General features: G+C 39.9%; 1 protein-coding gene across 1 annotated transcript in view; it reads left to right on the forward strand.

Moving 5' to 3' along the window:
• Positions 1 to 14395, forward strand: part of TTBK2 (tau tubulin kinase 2) — a 2201340-nt gene that overhangs the window by 1389369 nt on the left and 797576 nt on the right. The window contains exon 8 of the mRNA XM_044074209.1: positions 13719 to 13811. Coding sequence (XP_043930144.1) covers positions 13719 to 13811 — 93 coding nt within the window. The remainder of the gene's footprint in view (positions 1 to 13718; positions 13812 to 14395) is intronic.

Genomic DNA, 14395 nt, shown 5'->3' on the forward strand with positions numbered 1-14395 from the left:
TTTGTTGATCTGCTTTTTCATCCTGGTGATTTTAAGCTGCCGCACCCTACTGAAAATTGAGCTTACTAAGCTCTTCCCGTCCTACACTGCTGTTGATATCTTTATTTGCCTTTCCTTGTGCTTGTATTGAAAAAGTGCATTTAGCCTCTCATTGTCTGTTATACTGCTTTACTTGCTCTGAATTCATTATCTAGCTAGCTGTTGGATAAGGTAGTGTATTTTAGTTTACTGTCAAATGTTTGACACTTACCTTATCATCGGTTATATGGTCGAAGGTATAGGTGCAAAAATTTAAAATCTCAAATGGAATCCCATCACCTCTGAAATGCCGACACATAGCTTGTGTTTGTGGTTTTGAGCATTGCTGTTTACAGTTGGATTGCACTACAGTGTGAATTGGGAAAATTACACTTTTCCAGACGAGATTGCGTTGGTTTGGACATGTGCTGAGGAGGGATGATGGGTATATTGGGAAAAAGATGCTAAGGATGGAGCTGCCAGGTAAGAGGAATAGAGGAAGGCCTAAGATAAGGTTTATGGACGTGGTGAGAGAGGACATGCAGGCGGTTGGTGTGGCAGAGCAAGATGCAGAGGATAGGAGGAAATGGAAAGAGATGATCTGCTGTAGCGACCCCTAACGGGAAAAGCCGAAAGAGAATGATGACCCTTTTCCTCACTGTAGTGCAATCTGGGAGTTGGAATATATAATCATCAGAGTGTGTGGGGGGGGTGCAGGGAGGCTTGCCTCCCTGGAAAACATGTGTAGGACATCTCCGGTGCCAAGGTAAGTTGGGTAATGTCGATAATGTCGACTTTGACATTACCTTGTTAGGTGGTGTGAGTAAACAGTGGTGTAATTTCCATTCATTCGGTTCGAGCAAGTCATTACTCTAAAAAGAGATTTTCAGAATTTTGTTAGTAAACCATGTATTTTTACACTCTAGCAAGCACTTGTTTTTAAATCAAGAGATCAGTGGATTTTTCATCTAGTGCACTGGGAGGTAACCTGGTCTGTTTAGGTTGGGGAAATGCTTGAGATTTTTGTATGTAGTTTGTTTTGGCTGGAGAGCTTATTAGTCAACACTAAACAACACTTTGTATCTTTTAAGTTTGTTTGTGGTAGCCTTTTATTACAGGCACTGGATTACTGTGCTTTTACAGTGGAAGGACTGTAATTATTCATCTAGTGGCAGTAGGTGTTTACCTGGTCTACCTGAGCTGAGAAGCACACAAAAAGACTCAAGTATCTTTCTGCATTTCTCTTATATACAGTTACTGTACTTTAGCAGTTTCAAAAAAATGTATCGTTTGCTGGTTCTTTAAGTAGTTAATTGTACTGTATTATATCTGTTAGTTATAGGGCTGTTGTAGGTAGTTTGTGTGATCTTGTTACAACTGGGCTCCAAACCAGCTATCCTACATTAAGAAGGTGTTGTTCTGCACCATTGTGGAAAAAGTATGTTGATTTTTACCTGTCTAAGTTGGGTATTGCTGGTGGAAGGCTTATTGTATGTTTTCCTGATTGGTAGCTAGCTTAAATTTTGTTTCTGTCTGCTTGTATTTAAACCTTGCATTTGCGTGGTGCCACTCATTGTGCAGCAGTGGTCAGTAGTGCCCTGTATAGACACAAAGGCCTAAAAGCTCTCTTTTTCCCTAAACAGCTATCAGTGAAACCCTTAAAAGCTTTACTGCTGCTCTAGGAGCAACTTAGATGGGCACTGAGCAGCGCTTGACTTATTGATCAACCTTATCCTACACAAAGTGTAGTTTCAGGACTACCAGTACAGTCCTGTCAAATTAACCCATTCCCTTCCCTTATAAAACAAATGGTAAGAGCCTGCCATCATGGATGGGTAGTTTCCCATTATCTCTCTGGCCAACCTGATAGACATGGGCATTCTGAGGCATTGTAACAATTGTCTCATGTATACTGACAACAGGTTACTCATGAAACAAACAAATACTTTATGTAAGAGATGTAGTTGCACTATGAAATTGGAGACTCTCATTTAAACACAAATTGAATGCCGAACAGGTTGGCAGCACACACATATACACACACTTATCACACTAAATAAGGACACAACACATAAACCCACATATGTGGAGGTACTCACTAGTAACTTACAGAAAGATCAGGGGCTTCCCAAATGGAAACCACTTACACACCTAACAATGCAAAAAACAACCAAGAACACACAACACACGCCAGTGTCTCACCAAATAAGCCCATAATGCTTAACAACGCAAGAGCTAATCCACTGGTCATAGATGACTCCATTGTGAAGGCACATGGATGTTCCCTTCACCAAGCTGGATAAGGAGCAGGTTACGGTTAGGTGCTTGTCAAGTGCCAGGATCTGTCAATTCACTGAAGCACTCAATGACTCCATTGTAGTTCATGTGGAGTTGAATGACTTGAGCATACCTCAGTGGACTATATGAGGAAAGACAGGAGTTCTCAGACTGTGTATGACAACCAGGTATAAGCCAAGCCTTAAGCTGCATTCTACCTCCTCCAAGAATGATGCATCAACACAAACAAAAATGACTTTAACAATTGGCTTAGCTTCTGGTGTCAGTCCAAGTGGATGCAGTATCTGTCAGCCTGTGAAGACATGGTTGACAGGCCACACTGCTTTGCCAGACATGGTCTGCACCTGTCTTCTCTATGCTTTTGGATACTATTAATTGCATTAGCCACCCATATTGTGCCTTTTTAGTCGGTGTCAAAAATAATCAACTGCACAACATAGCAAAATCCTCTCTAGATAAACTCAAGGTACTGCTGCTTAATGCTAGGAATCTAAACAAGAAATTGCAATCCCTGGAAGCACTCCTTACTTTGGAAGATAGTGACATTTGTGCAGTCACTAAGACATGGTTCAAAGGTGCGGAAAGCACCCTATGCGTACAGGGCTGCAATACCTTCCATACGTTCAGACCACAAACTGAGCATAAAGGAACCAAAGGAGGATGTGTGTCCATCTTCATTAAGGATAAGTACACCTCGAGAATTGTCAGACAGTATGATTCTGTTGAGGTACTCCATGTCCAATTAACTATAGGCAAAGCCCCCTACCACATCATAGCTAGTTATAGGTCCCCATCATAGATTCATAGGTAGGTACTAGGCTATTGGCCCTAGGGCCTATATAAGCCTAGCCAAAAAGGTACCCTGGCTTTCGCCACCCAATCAAATTATTTTCCTGTTCCCCTGTCGAGCAGAGCCACAGAAGTGATCCCTGGGGCGAATTTCATATCTCCCATGAAACTGGAAAAGCATACTGCATACCTGAACTTACTGGAGTCACTTGCCATACAGCGCAACACCTTAGTCATGGGTTATTTTAATTATCCTACCATCGACTGAGAAACGCACATGACCACAAACTTGCTGGCTCAGAGGTTTTTGGACTTTGTCAATGCAAATGCTTTGGAACAGTTGGTGAGCACACCCACAAGAAGCTCAAATGTCATGGACATAGTAGTCAGTAACATGGGAGAGCATTGCACCTCCACTGTGTGATTTCCTCCTTGGTAAGATCGGACCATAAATCAGACTCACTCGATGTATTTATAAGTCCAGGTACCCCATCAAGCTCAAAAATGTTTAAGAATTTTTCAAAGACAAATTATCTCTTACTAAGTGATGATATAAGAAGTTTCAAAGTCCCCTCAAATGCAGATAACACAGGCTCCTATGCAGAGGTGTACATCAGTGCTCTGTATAACCACTTAAGCAGTTGTATAGAATCGGCTATACCTGACCAGATTAAAACCAGGTCTTGCCAAAAAAACAAGCCACCATAGTGGACTCCTAGTATAAACAGGCTGTATAACAAGGAAAGAAACTAGTTTCCAAGAACAAGAGGGAACTGGCTCAGCAGAGGAAGAAATTCCTCTCTAGCTTAAACAAATTAGAAGAGATATGTGAAGTCCTTCAAAGCTAATTACAATGCAAAAATAGCCTCACTAGCTAAGGATAATCACAAGGCATTCTTTAACTATATCCAAAATGTAAAAGGGGAATACACAGCTATGCACTGAACTGGTTGTGGATAGCACCACCCATACTTAACTAGAGTTAATAGCCAACCTGCTAGCTGACAGATTTGAAGAAAACTTCACTCCACTGTCCCCTCCAGTCATCCCCGAAAGTATACCTCCTACCATTTCTCAGCCTATTATCTCAAGGGAACAGGTCATCTTGGTGCTGTCCAGGGCTAAAAACACAGCATCAGTGGGACCAGACAACATCCCAGTTTGCCTTTTAAACAACTTAAAACATGACCTAGCAGACTCACTTGGATCTCTGTTTAACCATAGCCTGAGAAATGGCTGTATTACGGTAGAATGGAGGACAGCAACAGTAATCCCTCTGCACAAAGGGGGACCATCAACTGACCTTGGGAATTATAGACCCATAAACTTGACTAGACTCATCTGTAAGGCCATGGAAAGAATCATTATGGACATTATTAACATGGACATACAGTGGATATAAAAAGTGTGCACACCGTTGTGAAAATGCCAGGTTTTAGGTGATATAAAAAAATGAGACCACTATAAATCATTTCAAAACTTTTCCCACCTTTAATGTGACCTGTAACCTGTACAATTCAATTGAAAAACAAACACATCTCTTAGGGGAAAAAATATAAAAAACATACAATAAGCTGGTTGCGTAAGTGTGCACACCCTTAAACTAATACTTTGTTGAAGCACCTTTTAATTTATTTACAGCATTCACTCTTCCTGGTTAGGAGTCAGCATGGCACGTCTTGACTTGGCAATATTTGCCCACTCTTCCTTGCAAAAGCACTCCCAGTCTGTCAGATTGTGATGGCATCTCTTGTGCACAGCCCTCTTCAGGTCACCCCACATATTTTCTATTGGATTTAGGTGTGGGCTGTGGCTAGGCCATTCCAAAACTTAAATTTTCTTCTGGTGAATGCATGCGTGGTGTCATTGTCATGTTGAAAGGTATAATTCCTCTTCATCTTCAGCTTTTTAGCAGATGCCTGAAGGTTTTGGGCCAAAAGTGACTGGTATTTGGAACTGTTCATAATTCCCTCCACCTTGACTAAAGCCCCAGTTCCAGCTGAAGAAAAGCAACCCCAAAGCATGATACTGCCACCACCATGCTTCACCATGGGGACGGTGTTCTTTTGATGATGCAAAGTGTTGTTTTTGCACCAAATGTACCTTTTGGCATTGTGGCCAAAAAGTTCAACCTTGGTCTGATCAGACCATAACACATTTTCCCATATGCTTTTGGGGAGACTTGATATATTGTTTTGCAAATTTTAGCCAGGCCTGTATATTTTTCTGTGTAAGTAAAGGCTTCTGTCTTGCAACCCTAGTCCAGTCATATGGAGAATACAGAAGATTGTTGTCACATGTAGTACGCAACCAATACTTGCAAGAAATTCTTGCAGTTCCTTCAGTGTTGCATTAGGTCTCTTGGCAGCCTCCCTGACCAGTTTTCATCTTGTCTTTTCATCAATTTTGGAGGGATGTCCAGTTCTTTGCAATGTCACTGTTGTCCCATATTTTCTCCACTTTTTGATGACTGTCTTCACTGTGTTCCATGGTATATCCAATGCTGTAGAAATTTTTTTGTACCCTTCTCCTGACTGATGCCTTTCAACAATGAGATCCCTTTGATGCATTGTAATCTCTCTGCGAACCATGGCTTTTGCTGTAGCAGGCAATTGATTAAATGTCAGGAAAATCCTACTAGGACAGCTGAACTTTATTTGGGGTTAATCAGAGTCTCTTTAATTGATTACAGGTGTGTACACAAGAAGACTGAATGCTGTAATTAAATCAAAAGGTGCTTCAACAAAGTATTAGTTTAAGGGTGTGCACACTTATGCAACCACCTTACTGTACGTTTTTTATGTTTTATATTTTTTCCCCTAACAGATTTGTTTGTTTTTCAATTGAATTGTACAGGTTGTAGGTCACATTAAAGGTGGAGAAAGTTTTGAAATTATTTATTTTGGTCTCATTTTTTATAGCACAAAAACCTGGCATTTTAACAGGGGTGTGTACACTTTTTGTATCCACTGTACGTAATCTCCAAACTCTGGATCCATCCCAGTTCAGATTCAGTAAAGGTAGATCATGCCTGTTAAACATGGTCAAGAAAGTAAATAAGACTATGGACAAGGGAAAGTACGTGCATACCACCTATCTTGACCTAGCCAAGGTATTTGACCCATTTCCCAACTCGGGTATTATAGAAAAATTCTGCCAGTTGGGAATTGACCCCTATGTTACCAAATGGGTAGCCAACTGGCTCACCAACAAGACTTCTACTGTCAATGTGGGTGACTTCTCCTCTAGCAAAAGACCAGTCACCAGTGGCATACCACAAGTTTCTTTGCTGGGCCCCTTACTGCCTGGAATTTAATTGGATATGGCCTGTGGCTGACCAAATTAGTTGACAGTTATACATGGGGAACAACCATTGAGTCCACCAGATATGTTAATATACTGCAGTCTGGGTTAAAGCAGACAAATGATTGGTGCCAAAACCACAGATTAAACCTAAATGCAAAGAAATGCAGTATTAATCCCTTAGGGGAAGCTGACATCCTTGTGAATTGCATTATAGACAGCACTCCCTAAGTGTAGACCCAGTGGTACATGATCTGGGTACTGTTATTGACAGCAATCTGATCATTGGCCACCATGTATCCACAGTAGTAAGGAAATTCTTCTGTGTGGTAGTCTTATAAGTAAAGGCATCACATCTAGATCTAAGGATGTTGTAATTCCATTATATTCAGCCCTCATCAGACCAGTAACTGAGTACAGTGCACCCTTTTGCATGTACCTCACCAAACACTGCAAGCTGGGCACTGTCAGAAATTCCCCTAGTGATGTGAACATCCTCCAAGAGGGCCTTACCCAAACTAATGACTGGTGCCAGAAGCATGGCCTCAAACTTAGTACCAGGAAATACATTCTTATCCCCTTTGGAGAAAATGGCATCCCCACTAATTATCTCAATAAAAACAACGTACTAAGCATGCAGCCAGTTGTGAGGGACTTGGGCACCCAGGTTGATAACCTGACGTTTGACCACCACGTTGCCTCCGTTGTATGGAAGGCTTTCTAAATGGCCCTCCTCATAAGTAAGGGTATTTCATCCAGGAACAAGGAGATCATAACATCCCTGTACTCCTCCCTCATCAGACCCATTACTGAGTACAATGCCCCTTTCGACGTGTACCTTGCTAAGCATATGCAGCAGTTGGAGAGACCACAGAGATTCCTGACCAGGAAAATCCAGGGTCTCAAACACCCATCCTATACAGATTAATTAAAAGCCCTGTCCCTCTACTCAGTCTCATACAGACTACTCAGAGGTGACCTGTGTGTGGCATGCAAGGCCAGATGGAGTTGAGGCATATACACAAGTCAAACTCCACTCGCGCAATCCACACACAAGGCCTCAACCTGGTCTGTGAAATTAATAGAACTTGTGGGTGGGATAGATTTATGTCCCAGTGACTCCCCATCTGTGGAATAGACTCCCTTTCCATGTCAAACAGAATACCTCACTAGCCCTCTTTAAGAGGAACCTGGACGACTGGTGGGAAACAGAAAATATACCTCTGGGATCCCACCTGCTGGACAGGGAAAACAGGTGCTGACTTAGTGGGAACATGGCTGAAATTCTTGACTAGTCGTATAAGGGCCTCCAGACCAGTAGCCTAGTATCATCCAATGAACACCTGCAACAGTGAGAGAGACCACAGAGGTTTCTCACCAAGAAATTACAGGGTACATAAAACAAGTCTTAAACAGAAAGACTAAAAACCCTCTCACTGCATTCTGTCCTCCTCCAGGTTGCTAAGGGATGACCTGTACCTGGCATACAGGACAGTCTCAGACTCAGCCCTGATGGAAGTGCTACACATTCGTAAATCAAATAGCAGGAGGGGCACTTGCTCCAGGGGATCTTAACCTAGCCTGTGACATGAACAGGTCTTGCTCCAGAGATAGATACATCTCCCAGAGACTGCCACTTCTCTGGAACAAGCTTCCAGTTCACATGAAACAGAGCCCCTCCCTGACCATCTTCAAACACAACCTAGGTCTGCTGGGTGACCACAAATTCACTCCTGGGGTGATAACCCATTTCCCTTCTGGACAGAGGAAATGTTAACTACCATAAACCCTTATCTCTGCAAACTTCACTCATCTAATCACCAATGTATGGGGCAACGTGGGATAAATATGGCTAGACTTGTAAGGGCTCTAGGGCCGTTAGCCTAGTAACCTGCTGTGAACCTATCCATTCCTTGTTACTGAGGTACCAGGTACTATTTAAACCTACTCCACACAAAAAAAAGTTATCGGGATCATAAAACCCTCAGAAAGTCTAGTGTTAGAGGAAGTACCTTGACTCATCCCTTGAGTCACGCAGGCAAGGATGAAAAGGCTACATCCCCATAATCACTTCTAGATGATGCATGCTAATGTGGATAGACCCCAGAAACCTCCTCTCCATCCAAACTTATACTGGAGGAGGCCTTCCAGTCACTCAAGTCAGCATCTTGAGTGTTTCCCCTAGCAGGCAGAATAGTTCAGCTGTTGGCACAAAAAGCATATAAGAATCCTGATGCTGTCTTTTCCATACCAAAAGACTGGAGAGTACATATCCTTAAGAGTCCATTGTGACTTTGACCACTTTGAAGAAGGTTCATACCTCCCACAGCTCATCCATTTGTTCACTGCATAAAGAATAATTTTTTCACTGACTAGGGAATCAACTTTACTTTTCTACCATGTTTTCTGCGAAGGCACAAAGTATATGACAAATATGTTAGGGTTCCTTTGGAAACTTGGCATGTGAAACCTCCCAGATTCTGTAAAGATTGCCAGACAGAGAACTGAAGAACTGGCTATTGATGGCCCAAATGTTAATCAGGTGTTCATTTTTAATCTGTCAATGTTCTGTGCTAACAATGCAAGGGATAGGTACCGTTCACAGCAGGCACTGGCATAACCATTGGATGCCATGCCTGGTTACATCTAGCAGATTTTGCTGAGAGCACAAAGACCAGTTTCATTAATGCCCAATATGTTGGAATCCTGCTGTTAGGTCAGAAACTAAAAGATGAATTGGATGAATAAGGCCGTAACTGCTGCTGCTGTCAAAGTTTAATGTCTGCAACACTTGTATTTCTGGATGAAACAGAGTCAGCTTCAGTAATAATTTAGATGTAGCCAACAGTAGTCTAATAACAGCAAATCCAGAAGAAGCTGCAAAGGCTGTAACAATTTTCTGAATTGCCAGTAATCCAGAAGTGGTACAAAATGGTAAAATGGGTCAGGTATACAGTGATCTTTCAATGAGGGAGGAGACCTAGTCTGTTTCTTGAGGTTATTCCCAACTGTCCCACTCTGTAGGCAGGTAGGAATGACCTGTACTACCAGTTATCCTCACAGATGGCAATGGGACCAGTAGTTGAAGGCTGTTGCATCCAGAAGTTATGCAGTCCCCCTCCTGTCCCCTCCCAGACCGCATTCCCTTTTTGTGGACATCTCAACCTGTCAGTAGGCTGCAGCAAGAAAAGACACTCTGAGCCTGATAAAATATTGCCATTCTAAGATGTCCCACCTGAGCAGCAAGGGATAGGCTTTTACACAAGGTTCTTATTGGAACCAAGAAAATGAAGCCTCTCTTGGTCTTAAACGGCCTACATTATTTTCATCCAAAACAGCTGATCTGCCTAGTGACAGTGCAATGTCTGCAAGTTACAGTGCATGTCTATGCCTACAAGAAGGAGATTGGGTTGCTTTTTGGACCTTCAGCATGTCTGTGTATACATCAGGATTACAAAGAAATCTCAGCGGCTCTTATGTTTCCTAGAAGGACCTAGTTATTTTCAGTTTTTCAATTTTGGACTCTTCTCTTCTTTTTGATCTTACTTCAGCATCCAGGGTATTCACCAAATGCATAGCGGTTGTTGCAGTACATCTAATACTGCACCGCAGCAATGTTTATTTGTGTTTGTGTGACTGGCTGCTGGACTCCCCATCTATGGGACAGTCTTAACATTTTCCTGGGATGGTCCTTTGTATCTATTTCTGTCTTTAGGGATATGATGAACACTGTAAATTCCCATTTGATGCCCATGCAGTCCATCACATCCATGCACTGCATGAATCCACCTCATTTCCTGTTTTGTAACCTGTTATTAACAGTTAAACTTTTGAAGGAGCACTTATTTTCTTCAAACTTTCAAGCCTGTTTAAGTAGCCAAAAGATATCCAGCTTTTTTTCCTCCTTAGTTTGTTTGTGTGGTTATTTCATTATAGAAGGACTCTTTTTCATACCTTTGTTATGTAAATTTGGCGTCCTCTGCCAAGGACTTGCCTTACCTAATGCAAAGGTGTAACAGAGAGAGGCAAATATGGCCCCTCATTATGAATCAAATGTGAATATAGTTTTGTTATTGGAAATGGTCTATTACCTGTTCTTTATTCCAAATTCTGCCCTTCCCTTTCCATGTGAGTTGAAAAAAAAATAAAATACATTTGAAAAATTTGGCAGATTTCTAACTCCCAAAATGTATTTTAGTAGTGTTATTTGTTAGTTTTGTTAATGTTTTACTAGGTTATAATTAATAGGTTTTGAAAGGTAAGGGAGAGTAGATGATTTGTTTGTAGCTTTCTAAATAAACAGTGACAATAAGATGATTATTTATAAAACTCAGCTTATGTATGGAACATTTAGATTAATTGGTGATGCTTTTATCAATGCCTGCTTTACATGTCAGTTACATTTGTGCAATATAAATAAACATTATAATAAATGTTTATTTTTTTCTGTTTGCTGTTCTTGAGAAAAGTGATGCCTTAAGTTGTTAATAAAAAAAATGTTCAGGATGTGTGAGTTTCTTCAAGTCCAGTGTGTTTGACTCTTGATTAGAAAAATGGTTTTAGTCAAATCTAAGTTAGTCACATATTTTTGCTTTACTTTTTCAAGATCACAGAACTTTGGGGATAACAAAGCTTAGTCATTTCCACAAGTGTTCAGAAGTCTTGAAAATAGTATATGCAAAGAAGGTTGAAACTAGACCCCTCCCCCATACACACACAAATTCTCTTTAATTGGTGATATTTAGTAGAAGTTGATGATTCCTGTGGTCAGCATTATTTTTTCTGATGTTAGTCTCTTTGATTACTATCATGTATCCAGTTCACTCATAAAAAAAAAGATGATGTGAACTAAGCTTTTGGATTTATTTGATTGGATAACCAGCAAAACTGATCAAAGATGTGCTGTAGTTCCATTCCCATGGAGCAGAGGGATAAAGCCCTGACTATAACCCAGGCAACCTATGTTCAGTTATCAGGGTGGACAATTGATTGAGCAAGTGGGATGAGGGGGAGTGACTGGTTGATGCCAGTTGATGTATACTGGTATAAAGGAGTCAGCTTGGTTCACTACATGTAAACACCTGCAAAAATGCAGTATCGCTACAACATGAAGAGCCGAGCATGCTTGTTCAGCAAGCAGTATGCTGCTTGGTGGAGAAGTTGTTCATGCACCTTTTGTAGAAGCTGCAGTGAAGCTTGCAAACTGCCAAGGGGACTGTGTGGATAGGGCACTCTGCTGGGTGCATTCTGGCCAGCTTCCTAGCACCTCTCACCTCCACCTTGGGATGAATGAATGGGCCAGTTGGGTGCAAAAAGGGAAGCCATTGTGCAACTTCTGCAGAACAAAAAAAAGTTATGCTGTAGTTGTGTCTGTTTAGAGTCCATTATTATCTTAATCTTATTTGAGAGAATTAAGAGGGTGCAGATGTTAAGGGGGGTGAAGGAACTGTTATTAGTAAATAAGAATATAATGATGATGATGTATAAATCCTAGAGGGGGCTTTGAATGTGGCTTCTAGTGTTGAAGGATATTTGTCTGGAAAGATAAAGATTTGAGTAGAAGTGATTCAAGCATAAATAATCAAAGCAGTAACCAGTGTGATCAAATAATATACATATAACATTTTCTGATCACGCTTATATTTACCCTTAAAGCAGATAAAATTTATTATAATAATGGGTATGTTTGGGGTAGGAAGGGGAAACATTTCTTAGAGACAAGAGTATGTTATTTCAGTAAGATACAGTAACAAAGCTTATACTATTGGAAAGCTAATGAAATTAACTTCTTATGGTTGTACTTCTAAATAAAGAAATGAAAAAGAGCAAAAAGACCAGATGTTGAAGGCCAAATGTGGTACAAAAAAATAAAAAGAAAAGATTGTGCCGGCCAGATCACCCCCTGCATCTTCTGCGTTGGTGGATTTTCTTCCAACATTCCCTCGCTTATCTTTATTAACTCGTAGGTCTCACAGCTTTGGAAAAAAATATCTTATTTCTCTACAAAACCAATTTTTTTTCCTCTGCTTTAAGTCTGTGTTACCACAAAAGTTAGAGTATATTAGTAGATACTATACGAGGGTTGCAATTTACCACAAATACCATACAGGATCACATCAGTTTAAATATTTTCATTTCTTAATTTTTTTAATTATTCTGCTTTTCCCAAAAAATATCTTTGAGCTTTTATGTTTGGTGTTCGTAGCATTGGAGTTTTCTGCTTCTTAATTTTGAAGCAGAACCATTTTCTTTTCTTTTCTTATACGCGCACACGTAGGTATTCATGTGTGCATATGTACACACACACACACACACACACATATATATTTTTGGTTTACTATTATAATGTCGAGGTGAGAATGCACCCATATTAAAAATTTGAAATACAGATGTTCGAATGTTTCATATGGCTGTATTCTCAATGTTCGAACGTTTATATTAGCAAATGTACTTTGTATTCGCTAATATAAATTAGAAGAACTCTACAGAGATCGTGGTACAGTGTGGTTAGGGAAATTCATCCCTTTCCTCACTGTAGTATGATCTTGGAGTTGGAATATATAGTTAGCAGGGGGTGTGGGGGCACAGGGGGGGCTTTCCTCCCTGCAAAAACTTGATGTCAGGTATAGGAATTTACTGTACATGAGCTCCTAAACAGACATCAGGTGCTTTGTTCAAAAACAATGTCGAATTCATTGAATTCGATCAGTGGATGCAACATTGTGACTTTTTTTTTGACTTTCAAGTTTTCTCTTTGATATGTCGAAAGCAAATTGTTTTTGCGTTTGACATATTGATAGTAAACCTATATTTATATCTATACATATATATATATATATATATATATATATATATACATATATATATATATTCACACACACACACACACACATACATACATGCGTATATGTGTGTGTGTGTCAAATTAATGGATTAATTTGGAAATATTTCTGTTATTAAATTAGGTGTCAGCAAATTGCTGCATATACCAGAAGGTTCTTTCTGCTAAGATTTTTTTTTTCTTTTGAGCTCTGTGAACTTTTAAATTGTATAACAAAATGCATTAGAAAGACAAATAGATGGTCAAGGCATGAGATAAATGTGTCTACGATCAGTAGTGCTAGTTTGGCTTGAAATATTAGCATTTTTATGTTTTCTTTCATGTTTGTTATTTTGCAAGTATATTTTTACAGAAATAAATCCTACCCAGAAAATTACAAATCCTTTTCTTAATTTTTAAGCTGTTGTCATTAAGAATGACAGTAATAATGCTAAGCTTGTGGTATAACTTCTGTTGTGTGATTTTTTAGGAAATGGGCCGTCATGATGACCTGTGGTCCTTGTTCTATATGCTTGTAGAGTTTGTTGTTGGACAGCTACCCTGGAGAAAAATTAAGGACAAGGTAAGTTTTTGGATAAGAAAGTCATTCTTTTACAGTCTATTTTATCTGTTCTCAGACATGTGATGAAATCCGTTCCTACAGAGTAGGCTGCTTTTCTGAAGTACTGTGATGAGTAAGTATCGGGTATTTCTTATAGCAAAAGATCTTGAAGAACCTTAAGACTTTCACAAGATGTTACAGTATTAATAAAATAGTATTAGTATACGTAAATTCTGTCAAATTTTATTGCAGACTTAAAAATGCTGCAGGGTGTTTGCCCCACATCCATCTTACTGTACTCTTCAACCCCAGGTGGACTAGTTTCAGTAGGGTGTTGCACTTCTTTTGCAAATACTAGTACTGTAAATTTCTCTAACTATAATATTGTTTTCAAGCAACATCATTTTATTGTTGTTGTTGGTAGTTTTATTGACTATTGCACTCAGAAACAATTCATTGAATAATAAAGAGAGTGCTTTCTGATCTTGCTCAGTCGTGTGTAACATCTAGACCATCTTGCTACAAGTGGTATTCCAAATGTAGATAACCAAACTGTTTTGCTTTGCACTTCTCTCCCACTGACTGGAGCATGCCAGCAATAAATG

The sequence above is a fragment of the Protopterus annectens genome, chromosome 6.part0 (assembly GCF_019279795.1).
Source record: "Protopterus annectens isolate FY-2018-M chromosome 6.part0, PAN1.0, whole genome shotgun sequence".
NCBI classification, from domain to species: Eukaryota; Metazoa; Chordata; order Ceratodontiformes; family Protopteridae; genus Protopterus; species Protopterus annectens.